General features: G+C 43.1%; 1 protein-coding gene across 5 annotated transcripts in view; it reads right to left on the bottom strand.

Annotated features, from left to right (window-relative positions):
* SMAD2 (SMAD family member 2) overlaps positions 1 to 18,022 on the bottom strand; it is a 74,297-nt gene that overhangs the window by 17,267 nt on the left and 39,008 nt on the right. For 4 of the 5 annotated variants that reach the window (XM_081319272.1, XM_081319274.1, XM_081319273.1 and 1 more), the window contains 2 exons: positions 3,918 to 4,007; positions 2,530 to 2,723 (listed from right to left, as the gene is read on the bottom strand). In XM_081319272.1, the coding sequence (XP_081175398.1) occupies positions 2,530 to 2,723; positions 3,918 to 4,007 (284 nt within the window). The remainder of the gene's footprint in view (positions 1 to 2,529; positions 2,724 to 3,917; positions 4,008 to 18,022) is intronic. The other variant, XM_081319276.1, reaches the window with a different exon arrangement.

The raw sequence follows: 18,022 nt of genomic DNA, 5'->3' as shown, positions 1-18,022 counted from the left end.
ATAAAAATGCTAATTTAAGAAACTTGGGGGGTGGGAGAGAGAAGGAGAGAATATATGTCACATCCAAACATCCACGGTGAATATGATTACTGCTGTCTGTAAACTTAGCCGTGGAGTCTCCAAGCATAATGCCTCCTTAAGTAACACCAGCTGCCTGCAATTAGTGCAGGTTCGAGTCCCACCAGGCTCAAGGTTGACTCAGCCTTCCATCCTTCCCAGGTAGGTAAAATGAGGACCCAGATTGTTGGGGGCAATTAAGCTGACTTTGTAATAATGCCGCTTGGGGGGGGTGTGTGAAAGCCCTAACAAGCAGGCATATACACAGAATGAAGGCTACTGCTAAGCTTGTAAGCCGCCCTGAGTCTTCGGAGAAGGCCGGGATATAAATGGAATTAAAATAATAATAAAATAATATTTACTGGGGGAAAAAAGGTTATCGTCCTTATTTCCATGTGTTCTTCTCCCAAGCAGAAATTTGTCTTATTTTTTCCCCCCCCCAGAATCACCTCATGAGTTAAGGGTGGAAATCCAAGGACTGGAAAGCAGTGACTGAACCGAGAGCATGAAGTTATCTTTAAGACTAAGGTCCAAATGGGATCTCTTGCATTCTTGTTGAACCATTTAACAGTAGGGATAGGAGAGGGAATCCAGAGGCAGAATTCATTAAAGTCACCTCAAAGCCTTCCTTAGCTCACATATCCCAACGGTGCTTTTCCAAAAGGCAACTGGACTTGGTCTGTCCTTGAAGAGGTTTCACTTCCCCTCCAAGAAGCTTCCTTCAGTTCTGAGAGCTGAAGTTCTTCAGCTCCTCCAAGAAGCTTCTTCAGTTCAAGCTTCTTGAATGAGAAGCAAAAGGAAAATCAATCGATCGGAAGAGAGCTGGAAGGGACCTTGGAGGTCTTCTAGTCCAGCCCCCAGCTGAAGCAGGACACCCTATACCAGGGGTAGGCAACCTCGGCTCTTTTATGACTCATGGACTTCAACTCCCAGAATTCCTGAGTCAGCATAGCTGACTCAGGAATAGCTGGGAGTTGAAGTCCATGAATCATAAAAGAGCCAAGATTGCCTACCCCTGCCCTATACCATCTCAGACCAGTGACTGTCTAGCCTCTTCTTCAAGATCTACAGTGATGGAGCGCCCACGATTTATGGTGGCAAGCTGTTCCACTGGTTAATTGTCCTCGCTGTCAGGAAGTTTCTCCTTAGTTCCAGGTTGCTTCTCTAACCTTGATTAGTTTCCATCCATTGTTTCTCGTCTTGCCTTCTGGCGCTTTGGAAAATATATTGAAATAAGTTCAAAGTCCAGCTGATTTTTGGAAAAAGCACCTTTTTGGACAACCATGGTCCTGGATGACTGAGAATCTCCATAGACTCTCAGCTCAAGAAACAACAGTTGGAAACTGATCAAAGAGAGAAGCAGCCTGGAATTAAGGAGAAACTTCCTGACAGGGAGGACAATCAACCAGTGGAACAGAAGTTGCCTCCAGAAATCGTGGGCGCTCCATCACTGGAGGTTTTTAAGAAGAGACTGGAGAGTCACTTGTCTGAGGTGGTGTAGGTTCTCCTGCTTGAGCAGGGGGCTGGACTAGAAGACCTCCAAGGTCCCTTCCAGCTCTATTCTATTCTATTCTATTCTATTCTATTCTATTCTATTCTATTCTATTCTATTCTATTCTATTCTATTCCATCTTTATTCTATTCTATTCTATTCCATCTTTATTCTATTCTATTCTATTCTATTCTATTCTATTCAATTCTATTCTATTCTATTCTATTCTATTCTATTCTATTCTATTCTATTCTATTCTATTCTATTCTCCTATAGTAGATCTGAGAATAAATTAGCGCGACAACAGTTCAATCCGTCTCGGTTCCTTGCACCAATGACAAGATAACTATTAAGCAGTAACCTGCCCTGGCAAACGCTTTTTTTAACCCAGCTGAACAAGCTATCCTCCTTTTGGAAATTACAGGGGATGGGGAGAAACAAACCATTAAGCAGTCTTAAGTGGCTGCTCCGGACTGTGGTGGAATCCTTTCCCTGGAGCCGCCAAATAAAGCTGAACAAATGTTATTCGTTCACATGTCTCTATATCAGGGGTCTTCCAACTTGGCCCTTTTATGACTGGTGGACTTCGACTCCCAGAATCCCTCAGCCAGGCACGCGTGCCTGGCTGAGGGATTCTGGGAGTCGAAGTCCACCAGTCATAAAAGGGCCAAGTTGGAAGACCCCCTGCTCTATATTAAAAAAAATTCTTCGAGCGCCTTGAGTCTCCACAACACAGTAAGAAGGAGAGATAATTGAGGAGTGCTGTCGTGTCAATTGCGTTTGCAACCCTTTGCGGCTCCAGGTTAGGCCAGGCCGTGCCAAGCACATGCGTTCGACACCGCGATAATTTACGTGCCACGGCGAGAAATGGAAAACCTTGGCGCGGCTCCCGCTCCAACGCCTTGCGCTTGGCAGCGGAGGTTTAGCAAGCCTGCAATAAGCCAACACCTGCACGTCAGCCGCGCTTGCCATCTTCGTACCTGGAGTCTCCACTCTCTGGTAATGGTAAGGATTGACACACACTTCATCCTTTTTAAGATTAAAAGCATATTCACAGTTCTCAATGGCCTTAAGTTCGTGGTGGCTGTGAAGGTCAGGCCAGCGCCACAAGCGGCAGTAAATGACGTGCGGCAATCCTTTGCGGTGGGACACTTGCAGGCGGCCATCCAGAGACCTAGGGAGAGGGGGGGACGGGGGGGGGGAAGAAACATTCCAGAATGTTCTGAGTTGTTGACTTGCAGCACATTTAAGGCGACCTATTCAAGAACTACGAGGCTTTTAAGAGCACCCTTCCATCCTATCCGTAAAAAAAAAATGCAACAGACACTGATATCCTTCAATCTGATGTTCTTTGTAATAAAAGAGTGCCAACACGGCTTAATTCCTTGGCCCTTGAATCAAAGAATCGGGGTGTGACATAATGGCTGAACAAGAAGTAAGCCTGATCGTCGGCAACGCTTAAAAACTAGGCTAAAAGCCAAAAAAAAATTGTCGCCGTTAAGGAAGACCGGTTGTTTGCGAGACTGCACGCAAAATTGCAGCAGTCGGACACCAAAGGAATTCACGTTGCATAGAAAAGAACAGGGTTTCTCAACCTTCACCACTTTAAAAGACCTGCAGGCTTGCAACTCCCAGAATTCCCCAGCCAGGCATTCTGGGAGTTGAAGTCCACAGGACTTCAAAAGTGGTGAAGGTTGAGAACATGCGGCTTCCACCGGACGCCGCGGCGCGCTTGTCTGAATCGGCGCGCGGCGCTGCACCCCTTGCTCCTACCAGTTTGAAAAGTTTTGCTAGTTTTAAGAGGCGGCTGCCTAGGGCTGCACAAAATGCGGATGAGTTTTATGACTTCATGGGATGGGAAACACAAAAATCTCAGCACACAATGCAAATAGGGTGACATGGGGGGGCGGGGGGGTGGGGGAGAAAAGGAACCGTCAAAAGCCAGACAAGCTCTTATCTTGTCTCTTGAGTGCAAATGCCTAATTCTGTTTTTATTTCTTTTCTTTTTTTAAAAAAAAACCCCGAAACATTAAAATACAAATATATATATATAGTGTGCAAGCATTTTTAAAGACACACTTGGGTAACCTTAGTAAATGATGTTAAAAGGACCCCGGGTGTTGTTCAATGAAGGAAACAAGATCGTGAAGTCACACGCACACACACGCCCCTCCCGGGGGGGGGGTTCCCGCAGCACTAGGACGGAGCGAGCTTGTTTTTGTGGGTTGTGACGTCAAACTGAGAACACAACAGTTGGGTGTGTTTCAATGCTCTGCTGCTAGGAAGCAGGGCAGCTGGACCAGACCCGCTGAAAAGCCAAAACCCGCCCGCCGGAGGTCTAGAATGAGACGCAGGGCAGAATATTCACCTGGTTTGTTCAGAGAAGCTGTATAGGCCTGTTGTATCCCACTGATCTATCGTATTTGCTGTACTCAGTCCCCACATTTCAGAGCAAGTGCTGTGCATAAATCGGGAAAAAAAAGAAAAAAAAAAGGAAAAAAAATTGACGTGAATATGGAGGCATGGTTATTCAAATTACCGTGATGTAAAAGACATGGGAGAAATGCACAGAAAAGCTTCCTTTCACATAGAAAATACTGGCCTTTTTTTTTTCTTTCTTTTTTTTTAAAAAAATATGCCACTCTCAAAATCAGGTATTTTCTATAGGAAGGAGGCCGTATAAAATGGAACATGTGATTTAAAGGTAAAAATGATGCTTTCGAAAACGGTGAGCACGTCTGCTGGATTTATGCAATTCGCATTATCTGTAATGTACCTTAAAACAGGCAAAACCTCCTCAATCTGGCAGTTACACGACAGTGCCTTTGCAAAAAAAAAAAAAAAATAAAAAGTAGGAAAATGTTTTTTGCAAAAAAAAAAAATTTTTAAAAAAAGTCAGTCAGTAACAGTATTAAAGAGTTCGACCAATTGTTTTTTTTTATTGAAAAGTTTTAAAATACATTTTTAAAAACATAAACTCCCTCCCTCCCCCTCCCCCCACTTCCCCTCCCTTTCCCCCCCCCCCCGACTTCCCAGAGCTGAATACAGGGTATAACCTTTAACCAACTTAAGCTAAAATATGCTAATCAACTAAAAAAAGACACTTTAGATTCTATCGCACTTTAACTCCTCTTAGCATAACTAAATAACTAAATAATAACAACTAATTAATAATACATCATATAATTTTTTGAATAACTATCGTCCGGTCTCCAACCTTCACTTTTTAGCGAAGGTTGTTGAGAGCGTGGTGGCGCATTAGCTTCCTCTGTTCCTGGAGGAAACTGATTATCTCGACTCGTACCAATCGGGTTTCAGGCCCGGGCACAGCACGGAGACGGCACTGGTCGCGCTGGTGAATGATCTCTGGCGGGCTCGGGACAGGGGTTGCTCCTCTGTCCTAGTCCTATTAGATCTCTCAGCGGCTTTTGATACCATCGACCATGGTATCCTACTGCGGCGTCTCAGGGGGTTGGGAGTGGGAGGCACTGTCTTGCGGTGGTTCTCCTCCTACCTCTTGGGCCGTTTGCAGTCGGTGTTGACGGGAGGGCAGAGGTCCGCCCCGAGGTCTCTCGTTTGTGGAGTTCCTCAGGGGTCGGTCCTCTCTCCCCTCCTGTTCAACATCTATATGAAGCCGCTGGGTGAGATCATTCGTGGTTTCAGGGTGGGGTATCATCAGTACGCCGATGATACCCAACTTTTTCTTTCCACCCCAAACCAACTCAGTGATGCCCTCGACGTGATGTCCCGTTGCCTGGAGGCGGTCCGGGTTTGGATGGGGAGAAACAGGCTCCGACTCAATCCTGCCAAGACTGAGTGGCTGTGCATACCGGCATCTCGAGTGAACCATTCTATTCCATCTTTAATGATGGGGGGTGAGGTGTTACCCCCAGTCGATAGGGCTCGCAACTTGGGTGTCTTCAGTCTTGAAGATCATATAGGAGCCGTGACCAGGGGGGCGTTTGCCCAGGTTCGCCTGGTGCGCCAGTTGCGGCCCTATCTGGACCGAGATGCCCTGCGCACAGTCACCCATGCGCTCGTGACCTCCCAGATAGACTACTGCAACGCTCTCTACATGGGGCTGCCCTTGAGGACCACTCAGAGGCTTCAGCTGGTGCAGAATGCAGCCGCGCAAGTTGTGATGGGAGTCTCCCGATACTCCCGTGTAACGCCTCTTCTCCGCGAGCTGCACTGGCTTCCGGTTGCCCTCCGGGTGAGATTCGCTGCCGGCATCAAGTTCCCTTCGTCCTGTGCGCTCCCATAGGGAGGGCCTTCTCAGGGTGCCGCCGGCAAAAGACTGCCGGCAGGCAACACCCAGGGAGAGGGCCTTCTCTGTGGGCATGCCTGCCCTTTGGAACCAGTTACCCGTAGAGCTCAGGACTGCCCGTGATTTTCGTTCGTTCCGCCGGAACCTGAAGACCTGGCTCTTTGAGCTTTCCGGCCAGGACTGAGAATTTTAAATTTTTAACTTACTGTAATTGGGTTTTAATCAGTTATAGGAGTTTTAGATTTTTAATCAAGGAAAATTTAATCTATTTTAATTGTTAACTTTTTGTGTTGTTATGTTGTTTTAATTGCCTTGTGAACCGCCCTGGGTCCTACGGGAGAAGGGCGGTATATAAGTTTAATAAATAATAATAATAATAATAATAATAATAATAATAATAATAATAATAATAATAATAATAATAAATAATAATAATAATAATAATAATAATAGTTCATATACTAAATGAAACTTTCTAGTCCCATATTTATTCTGAATATGATCAATCCATCTTCTCCATTCCAAAATATATCTCTGGTGCGAGTGTTCTTTCAAATATGCTGAAATCTTTGCCATTTCGACCAATTGTTAAAAGCAGAATTCAGGAGTCACCAAAACCAATGTGTTAATAGCTGGAAATGTGCAAGTTTTCCATTCTTTGCCTTTAATGCCATATGAAAGGATACATCCGAAGTTTGCTGTTAATAAGTATGCAAATACAAGGTGAACTCCAACAGAATTAAATTAAATTATCAAATTAAATTAAGAGGGGGGAAAACCCTGATGTCAAAGGCTTTCCCTTTCCTTTTTATTTATTTTTTATTTATCTATATCCCGGCTTTCATTATTTTTACAAATAATTCAAGGTGGGGAACATACCCAACACACTTCCTCCTCCTGTTCCCCACAACAACAACCCTGTGAGGTGGGTTGGGCTCAGATAGTGTGACTGGCCCAAAGTCACCCAGCTGGCTTTCGTGCCTAACACAGGACTAGAACTCACCGTCTCCTGCTTTCCTGGAGGAGGTATACGTATAGGTTCTCCTGCTCCAGCAGGGGACTGGACTAGATGACCTCCAAGGTCCCTTCCAAATCTTCTCTTCTCTTCTATATTTTCTTTATTCTATTCTACTCCATATTTTCTTTTTTCTGTCCTATTCTATTCTATTCCATATTTTCTTTATTCTATTCTATATTTACTTTTTTCTATTCTATTTTATTCTATATCATATTTTCTATATTCTATTCTATTCTATATTTTCTTTATTCTATTCTACTCCATATTTTCTTTATCTTATTCTATTCTATTCCATATTTTCTTTTTTCTATCCTATTCTATTCTATATTTTCTTTATTCTATTCTATTCTATATTTTATTCTATCATATTTTCTTTATTCTATTCTATTCTATATTTACTTTTTTCTATTCTATTCTATTCTATATTTTATTCTATACCATATTTTCTATATTCTATTCTATTCGTAGTCTATTCCATATTTTATTTTTTCTACTCTACTCTACTCTATCCTATCCTGGTGCCTTAACCAAACTGGCTTTCCTCCATCTCTCAAAGAGAACTGTCATTTCACAGGAATCTCAGCACTAACTATTTGAAAAGCAGTTATCACCACAAAAACCTTATTTACAGCAACGATCCCAAATCTACCAAACGTTATTTCGTCTGCTTTTGTATTTTTCCAAAAGCGGTTCGTGCGCTTTGCTTTTCATGAACCAGAAGGAGAAATGCTACCTAAGACCTAATCAATCGGGTACAATAAGCAGCCAGAGTTCAATACACTGTTCTAATGTCTCCCCCGGGGGGGGGGGAAATTATCACTCAAAACTTCCAGTACTTACCAAAAAGGCAATCCAATTAAAGTTGAAACTGTGTCCGCCTTGCAAGGCTGGTGATAATATTCTGGACAGTATTCGAAGTCGATACAGGTAGACCGTTTACATGTTTAGTGGGATTATCATGGACCTTGAGAAGAACTGCCCAAGATAGCAGGGCTTCTGAAAAAGTGCCACTACGTTTTCCCCCGATTTTCAGCAACCACAAAATAACAGGACTATGTATCTAAAGCATTTTCGAAAACCCTTTTTCTGCTCCAGTCAGCAAAACAAGGCCACAACTGCTTATTTGTTGGTCTCAGGATATGAAATGTATACAATTATGTCAATCTCCGAAACAACACGCGACCATGCCTTAAAACTCGGGATACCTGACTGTACTTAAAAATCATTTGTTATCTAGATGCAAATTCTTTCTTTCCTATTCCTAGCCAGCACCAATTCTGAAATGTTAAATAGATGCAGAAAATTCTGGAAGCAAGAAGCTCAGCTAACACACTGCTCATGTTCACAAAACTTTTATTTCCACTGGCAAAGCCTTTTTTCCAAAGGTTCCCCCCCCCCCCCCGAGACAAGAGCGTCGCCATATATTATGAATTAAGGCTACCATTATCTCTTTTTTTTTGTTGGTAGCGCTTTCATATGTTTTGCTGTTATCTCTGCAAAATTGAGGATTAGTGCAGTCATAAAAAAAATTAATCACAACCTAAGGATCAGTACATCTTTCCTCAGATGAATCTCATCTCTTTGATGATACGTCTGATCAAATGCCAATCGAAATGTGCATTAAAGTTAAATTAGGAACCAAGATCGGGGGATGGGGAAAAGAAATCTATGCATGCGAAAACAGAATCCAGCAGTTATAATACATAATCATCATGGGTGTATTAACTGGCATAAATTTCTAGAGTCTCAATGTCTTTTCTGCATCCTGTTTGGGTCACCACGATGTAAAAAAGATGTAGAGACTCTGGAAAGAGTGCAGAGAAGAGCAACAAAGATGATCAGGGGACTGGAGGCCAAAACATATCAGGAACAGCTGCTGGAATTGGGGATGTCCAGTTTAATGAAGAGAAGGACCAGGGGTGACATGATAGCGGCCTTCCAGTATCTCAGGGTCTGCCCCAAAGAAGAGGGAGTCAAGCTGTTCTCCAAAGCACCCGAAGGCAAGAGAAGAAGCAACGGATGGAAACTAATTGAGGAGAGAAGCAACCTGGAACTAAGGAGAAATTTAATGACCGAAGTTTCAGCGGTACTGAAAGAAGCGACTTATGACTGATTTTCAAGCTTATGGCCTTTTCAGCCCCCCCCCCCCCCCCCCGTTCTCCTTTTTCAGAGACTCCTCTGAAAGAGAGAAGCAACCTGGAACTAAGGAGAAACTTCCTGACAGTTAGAACAATTAACCAGTGGAACTACCTGCCTCCAGAAGCTGTGAATGCTCCAACACTAGACATTTTTAAGAAGAGACTGGACAGCCGTTTGTCTGAGACGGTGTAGGTTCTCCTGCTTGAGTGGAGGGTTGGACTAGATGACCTCCAGGGTCCCTTCCAACTCTATTATTATTATTATTATTATTATTATTATTATTATTATTATTATTATTATTATTATTATTATTATTATACGGTAAGGCAACAACACACTGACCTTCTCAAGAAATTTGCAGTTCCTGAGATGGTAACTAGAAGAGAACTAAACTGTATCTTGGAAGGTGTTAAGGGATCTCTCAATTGCTCGTAGCCCAGATCTACTAGAATCTACTGCCTGTCCTTCAGAGGGACCATTTGCAAAGCGGATGGTACAGATGCAGCCTAAAATTGCTGCCACTCCTGAACCCACCGCTCAAAACATTCGTTTCCTCTCCCAAAGGCCCAGCGCAGCCACGTCACTCTAACCTCTAATCCTAGCCTTCCCACCGTAGATTCAAACAAGCCTTTTCCAAGATGCTCTTTCTGAACGGTTTGCCCAAGCCTATAAGCAACAGCCAAGCGGCTCCTAAAACAAAAAGGAATCCACAGCCCTTTATTCCTGCATTTTATTAATAATCTTCGTGACACTAATAATATAGCCTGGACACCAGAATAAAAAAAAGCTACTACTGAAAAACAGTTGCACAAGCCTGCAAACAATTTGCTCCTTTGGAAGAAGCCTGCATACTTAAAGGATTGGTTCATATTTGGCACTAGCTGCCTTCTCCATGCTGGGAAAAGTTTTGAAAATTAGTACCTCTAGCGTTGACCAACACTTCCTATCAAACTAGTGATTAGTTTACAGCAGGGTTGTTTCAACCTTGGCCACGTTAAACTTGCCCAGAATTCCCCAACTAGCCATAGGGGCTGGAGAATTCTGGGAGTTGAAGTCCACAAGTCTTAAAAGTTATCAAAGTTGGACACTCCTGGTTTACAGAAACTACATCTGTTATCTCCTTGCAAATGTTGACAAAAAAATATCAATGTATCAGAAATCAAGATACATTTTTGCTATCCTGATTTTTGTTAACCTCCTGAGGGTATAACTCAAAATTTACAAAGTCACTGTAAATGACATCATTTTAGCCCCCAAACCCCTATTTTCCAACTGTCTCTGGTGAAATGTTTGTGAGAATAGTGCTTGATAAAGATTAATGTGATGTATTTATTATATATGTGGGGAGGCAGACCTGGGTAAGATATACATGGGATCTGACATATCCATTCTTCATGCATGAAATTCTCTGATTCAAAATTGTCTCCATAACTTTAGAGATGGGAAAGAATGACAGCAATGGGGGGAAAAAGCTGAGCTGAATTAATCTGTATTATGCATTTTCAGAAAATATTTCTGTTTGGTGGGGAGTGGGGGGAGAAGCAACCAAGGTAAACTATTTGTCTGACAGTTAAATGGAACTGTCTTTTAAGGATTTAACTCATCTGTAAAGTTCTGCGTCATTTTAGTGTGTAAAACTTACAAACGAGTTCAATACAAGCCAGTCTATCTGAGATTTTCATTAATATTTGCCTGGCTCAATTTATTTTAGCTAGGGTCCTTACGTGCAATACTCCCATGAAAACTGCTTTATAAATTCCCACCAATAAAACAGACTCCAAGAGATGGAAATAATTTTTTTTAAAAAAAACCTGGAGGGGACACAATTTATGAAGCGCAGAAAAGAGGTTAAAAAGTATTGAATAAAACCCAGGCTATTAACCTAGGTTTCATGCCCAAAATATCAGAAGAATCGTGAATGAAAATGTAGCTCTCAACAACACCAATTTCGGTCCCTGAATGAATAGAGTTATACTTTTGGGGTGGGTGGGTGGGAATGACTCCCCTCCTGCAAAACGAACAATAAGCGATCTCTTCGGAAGGTTGAATGAACGCAAGAAAATGCTAAGCAAGTCTTCAGAGTGCTGGGCATTACACAAATATGGGGAAGACGCCAACCTGAAATAAATGAAGCCATCAGAACCGGAGACGTTTCTCAGCTAGGGTTCTCAAATGTCACTGAGAAACCTTAGGAAAACTCAAATATCACTGGAGGCAATATAAAGTGGCAGAAAGGACATCTACTGGATGTCATCTTTAGGGGCTATACAGTCTAGTCACAAAAAAGACGTTGTGAGTTTGGAAAAAGTTCAGAGAAGAGCCACTAAGAGGATCCAAGGCCTGGAGACCAAAACGTACGAAGAACGGCTGCGGGAGTTGGGTTTGGTTAGTCTAAAAGAAAAGAAGAAATAGGGGAGACATGATAGCAGGATTCCGGCGTTTGAGGGGCTGCCACAAGGAAGAAAAGGGGGTCACGTTATTCTCCAGAGCACCAGAGGGAAGGAAGAGAAACAATGGTTGGAAACTGACCAAGGACAGCAGCAACCTGGAATTAAGGAGAAACTTCCTGACAAGGAGGACAATCAACCAGTGGAACAGCTGGCCACCAGAAATCGTGGGCGCTCCGTCACTGGAGGTTTTTAAGAAAAGACTGGACAGCCACCTGTATGAAATGGTATAAGTTCTCCTGCTTGAGCAGGGGGCTGGACTAGAAGACCTCCAGGGTCCCTTTCAGCTCTATTCTATTCTATTCTTTCATTCCATTCCATTGCATATTTTCTATTCTATTCTATTCTATTCTATTCTATTCTATTCTATTCTATTCTATTCTATTCTATTCTATTCTATTATTAATTATATTATATTCTACTCTACTCTACTCTACTCTACTCTACTCTACTCTACTCTACTCTACTCTACTCTACTCTATTTTCTCCCCTATTCTATTCTATTCTATTCTGGTCCGGTCCAGTCCAGTCTAATAAGGATACAAACCAATTTGCTTATTTGTAACTGTTTGTAACTTTCCAGTAACACCTGAAATTTCGAATTTTCAATCCTTGGCTTTTATTTTTTATTTTTTATTTATTTTAATTCCATTTATATCCCGGCCTTCTCCGAAGACTCAGGGCGGCTTACAAGCTTAGCAGTAGCCTTCATTCTATGTATATGCCTGCTTATTAGGGCTTTCACACACACCCCAAGCGGCATTATTACAAAGTCAGCTTAATTGCCCCCAACAATCTGGGTCCTCATTTTACCTACCTCGGAAGGATGGAAGGCTGAGTCAACCTTGAGCCTGGTGGGACTCGAACCTGCACTAATTGCAGGCAGCTGGTGTTACTTAAGGAGGCATTAGCCCACTGCTCCACCAAGGCTTTGTGTAGGATCCATTGTAAAAGCCAAATTAAATGCTATGGAAAAGGCTAGTCAAATTGTTGCATTGCGTGTGGATAGGGTGCGTGTGTATATATGTGTGTGTGTGTGGTGATGTGTGCAACCTCAACTGGAAGATGGCAACCCCGACCTTGAATGCAGGTGAAGTCACCCCACCCTATTGCCATGAAAAATGAATTTGCCAGACTCTGTTTTTATGCTGGAATCCTACATTGGTAGAGAGCTTACGAGAGATGTACGCTGATTTCATACGAGACAGGGAGTGAGATCCCACGAAAGAGCCGTTGAAGAGGTCCTCCCAAAATGTCAGAAAAAGTAGAAAAAGTAGTTGTTGGCTTACAAGTTTCTTTAGTGACCATTCTAAGTTGTAACAGCAGTGAAAAAAGTGACCTATGACAGTTTTTCACACATCCCCCCCCCCGCCACGTTCATGGGATCAAAATCCAGCCGCTTGGCAACCGACTCATATGTGTGACGGTCAAAGTGACCTGGGGGATGTGTGTCACGTGATCCCCTTCTGTGACCTTCTGACAAGCAAAGCCAATGGGGAAGCCAGATTCACTTAAGAACTGTGTTGTTTCTAACTTAACAAACGCGGTGATTCGCTTAACGACGTGAGCAAGAAAAGCGTAAAAGGGGCCAAAAACCACTTGACGACTGTCTCACTTAGCAACAGACGTTTTGGGCCCAATTGTGGTTGTTCAGTGGACGACTACCTGAAGGTGACTAGCAAACAACCAGCTGCATGTTACTGTTCTGTACCAGCCTGCTACCGGCCTTGCAGAAAGGCAACCCCTGTACAAACGGCAGAGGCTGGAATACGTCTGCCAAATTTATTACACAAACAAACAACAAAACATGAAACAAGACACCGGAGCTTTGATCCTCTATCGGAGCGGTTGCTTTCAGCAAACCAGCCCTCCCCCAAACACTCCCTTTATAAGAGTTCAGGGCGTGGCCTCTCTTTGCCTCCTTCCGAGAAGTCCCACAGCCTTTCTCTGCTTGCTCCTACTTGACTGCCTCCTGCGTTGGGCGTCCTTGAACAGGGCCAGCTGTGGGTCATCTTCATCCACACTGTCGGGCTCACACAGCTGGGTCTCCACCAAGTAAGAGGGGCCTGGCTGGGGGCTCTGCGGAGCCTCCAAACCATCATCAGCAAGTTCTTCTTCAACACCCCCCTCCTCCCCCTCATCTGAGTCATCCGAGTCATCCGACCCAACTGCCGAACCCACAGGCTGACCCTGAATCACAACAGTTACTAGGAAGCAACCTGAGCAAGCTAGAATCTGCAAGCAAGGTTGGAGAGATTCTGCATGCGAGAAGCAGTCACCAACACAATGGAAGGATAATGCTGAACTCCTAAATGGAAAGGCTTTATCCTATCCTTGATCCATGCACTGGCACATGGGCCTCCCGCTGAAAGGACAGGGACGATGGCTCATTTGAACTCCGGAATGTTTGGAAACGCTGTGATGAACACTAACAGATCCCATATGTCTATCTCTAAAAAGGTTCATGAAGAGGCATAGAGCATGACAGAGCAACGTGCTCATTGTTTCCGTCTAGCAAAGACACGATAGCTAACATTTCTGTGCACTTCAGAAATTTTAGGCGGATGGACAGACAGACAGACAGGATAGATGATACACAGATAGGTAATATAGATAGAGAGACAGATATACTATATATATATATAGTACATACAACTCAAAGGAATACGGCCGGCGTCAAGAAACAGACCGGTGACGCGCTCCATGAGCAGAGTGCAGACACCAACAGTATAAATGCAATCTCCCCACCCCAGCGTTTCCATTCTGACGATGTTGGCAGTTAGCCAAGGAAAGCTTGATCTTTTAGCAATAAAAACTGTTTTAGTTTTTCTTATCCCATCCCAGTGTTCGCTTAGTTTATTAATATGCCTGGGATGCACATTTTTAATCTTATCAAGGTGTGTGTGTGCGCGTGTGCACGCGCACACGGACACACACACATATATGTTAAGTATTTGTTGAGTATCAGTCTCCCTTTAATTCGTATATGTATGTATGTATGTATGTATGTATGTATGTATGTAGATCTTTGGTCATTTGGGTTTTTTCCCACGTAGAATTGAAGGTGGGGAAAAACCCGAATGACCAAAGATCCACATACAAACACCTGCGAAAACCTCAGAAAACAAATATATATATATATATATATATATATATATATATATATATATGTATATGTATATGTATATGTATATGTATATGTATATGTATATGTATATGTATATGTATATGTATATGTATATGTATATATGTATGTATGTGTATATGTATATGTATGTATATATATGTATATATATGTATATATATGTATATATATACATATATATATATACATGCATATATACATACATACATACATACATACACATACATACATACATACATACATACATACATACATACATACATATATATATATATATATATATATATATATATATATATATGTAAAGGTAAAGGTTCCCCCGCACATGCGTGCTAGTCGTTTCCAACTCTAGGGGCCGGTGCTCATCTCCGTTTCAAAGCCAAAGAGCCAGCGTTTGTCTGAGGACGTCTCCGTGGTCATGTGGCCGGCATGACTGGACGCCAAAGGCGCACGGAACGCTGTTACCTTCCCACCGGAGTGGTCCCTATTTTTCTACTTGCATTTTTACGTGCTTTCGAACTGCTAGGTTGGCAGTGGGCGCTCCATCACTGGAAGTTTTTAAGAAGAGACCGGACATTCACTTGTCTGAGATGGTATAGGTTCTCCTGCTTGAGTGGGGGGCTGGACTAGAAGACCTCCAGGATCCCTTCCAGCTCTATTCTATTCTATTCCATTCCATTCCATTCTATATTTCTATTCTATTCTGTATTTTATTATTCTATTCTATTCTATTCTATTCTATTCTATTCTATTCTATTCTATTCTATTCTACTCTACTCTACTCTAGAGTAAGAGAACACTTTCTGAGGGTGAAAGAGACAGCAAACAGAAACAAAACGAGCAGGGCCTTGTGCTTATTCTGGCAGTGTAGATCAGCCACGCTGGGAGTTGAAGTCCACAAGTCATAAAAGGGCCAAGTTTGAAGACCCCTGGGTTAAAATAATGCTTTGTGGGTAAAGTTTACATTTCAGTTAAATATTGGGCTGAATTATTAAAAATAGGACGTTTAATATCTATATTATAAAGGGGTGAGTGGTGATTTGTGATTGTTCTAGACGTCATCCTTGTATGATTGAACATAGTATTTTTTATTTGTTGCATCCTAATATCTATATAAGGTCTCTTTTAGGCATGATTAGGGTTTGATTTTCTAACTCAGGGGCCTTCAAACTTGGCCCTTTTATGACTTTTGGACAACTCCCAGCATTCCTCAGCCAGCATGCCTGGCTGAGGAATGCTGGGAGTTGAAGTCCACAAGTCGTAAAAGGGCCAACTTTGAAGACCCCCGATCTAGATGAAATTCCCTCCCAGCACCAGTTTTCTCAACAGCAGAGTTTTTCAACACCTCTCATCCTTCCCTCCTGGAAGAAGTAGGACATCCAGCCTTCACTTCTATTAAAACAGCAAGCAGTGAGAAAAATGAACACCAAACCTGGGATTTTTGTCTGAAGAAAGGACGGCACACCCAGCTATGCCCAGAACACACTTGGGAGTAACTAATCTATACTAGACGGTCCAGGATTGGGGGGAAAGCTGGCTTCCTTATGGACCAACCTATCCCCTCAATCTAGAAGTCACCAACCTCTAGGTCGGGGGTCCCCAACCTATGGGCCATGGCCTACTGGCCACAAGGCCACGGGACAAGCTGGCCAGTGGGTGCATGTGTGTGCGTGCACTCACCTCTACTCGCCCTAGCGCCCGCAGACCTGTTTGCGCATGTGAGGGGGGAGTAGCAGAGGTGGCTAGCACCTGCACGCCTGTGCAAACAGGGCCGCTAGCGTGCAGGCGGGTTGTCCGGCCCGTTTGCGCATGCACGCAGGGACTCGCGGTGGGGGCTAGCACCTGCGCACCTCAATAAACAGAGCCGCTAGCGCTGTGCAGGTTGCGTGGCCCGTTTGCACAGGGGTCTGGGGCTAGCGGCGGCAGCTGGCGCCTGCACGCCTACACAAACGGAGCCCCGTGTCAGCCTGCGTTCCTTTCCCTCCGGGCCGCCTGCGTGAAAAGATCGGTGACCTCTGCTCTAAGTAAAACAGGAGGGGAAAGCTCTTATTGATGCTGTTGAGTTGGACTGGATTAAAGGAGTCCAGAGTACCTTCAAGCCTGCAGCATTCTGCTCCCCTTCACAGGCCCGTCTCCGGAGACTGCGCTGCCTCCGTTTGCTTGCACGAAAGACAACTAAAAAGGTACAAAGGTTCCCCACAGGAAGAGAGCAGGAAAGAGTCGTAGAGAGAGAAGCAGCGGGAAAGGAAATTCAAGAGTACTTGCTTGGGAGTTGTTGAGATCAAATGTCTTAAAACAGGGAAGGAAGTCTTTCACGGCTGCGTTGGCTCAGCAAACAGTCAAGAAACTCGAGTTTTGTCTTGTTTTTGTTTCCCGAATGTGTGATCAAGAACGAGAGATTTCTAGAGGGGAGAATAGTGACAGTTCACATGAATGGACATTCCAGAGATTTTTCAACTCTGGATTCTAGAATGCTGCGATAAAGAAGTCGGGGAGGATGTTGGACCTGGCTATTAAAAGACTACCTACCAGTTGCACTAAAAAAAACACAAGGGGAACACTGTCTCCCCAGGTCACATCCTCAGCTGGTGAAGCCAAGACATAAAAGCCGTCCCTTGACATTTGGCCATCGTCCTTGAGCGATGTAGGCACACATTCATTTCCTTTTCATTCCAGTACTGTTCTCCCATCTTCATTAAGGATTTTTTTTTGGGGGGGGGGGTGAAGGTTTCTTTGGCTAGATTGGTTTGTCTTTTTTTTTCTCTCTTCCCTTTGTTCTTTTCGTATTTTTATTTTCAGGAAATTCCATTCATTCTAAGGCAAGCAATCATTAGATGGAGCGCGTAAAAAGGATGGCCTTGAGGAAGAGAGGGCAGGACCGTTAGGAAAGGCACAAAAAAGAAGAAACGGATTTAAGTCTGGGACAAGTAGAACGGGTGCGCAAACATCTGAGATAAGACACACACCCCTAATTCATGTGGTTATAAAAAAAAGGAAGGGGAATCACTTAGAACAATTAAAGCTAATCCAAATAAAAATAGTCTTTAGTCTTCTATGGAATTCATTTCTAATGGGATAGGGATAGGGATAGGGATAGGGATAGGGATAGGGATAGGGATAGGGATAGGGATAGGGATAGGGATGGGATGGGATGGGATGGGATGGGATGGGATGGGATGGGATGGAATGGAATGGAATAGAATAGAATAGAATAGAATAGAATAGAATAGAATAGAATAGAATAGAATAGAATAGAATAGAATAGAATAGAATAGAATAGAATAGAATAGAATAGAATAGAATAGAATAGAATAGAATAGAATAGAATAGGAATAGAATAGAATAGAATAGAATAGAATAGAATAGAATAGAATAGAATAGAATAGAATAGGGTGGGGTGGAATGGAATAGAACAGAACAGAACAGAACAGAACAGAACAGAACAGAATAGAATAGA

Source organism: Vipera berus (genome assembly GCF_964194415.1).
Source record: "Vipera berus genome assembly, chromosome: 2".
Lineage (NCBI taxonomy): Eukaryota > Metazoa > Chordata > Lepidosauria > Squamata > Viperidae > Vipera > Vipera berus.
This window is presented reverse-complemented; position numbering and strand designations above follow the sequence as displayed.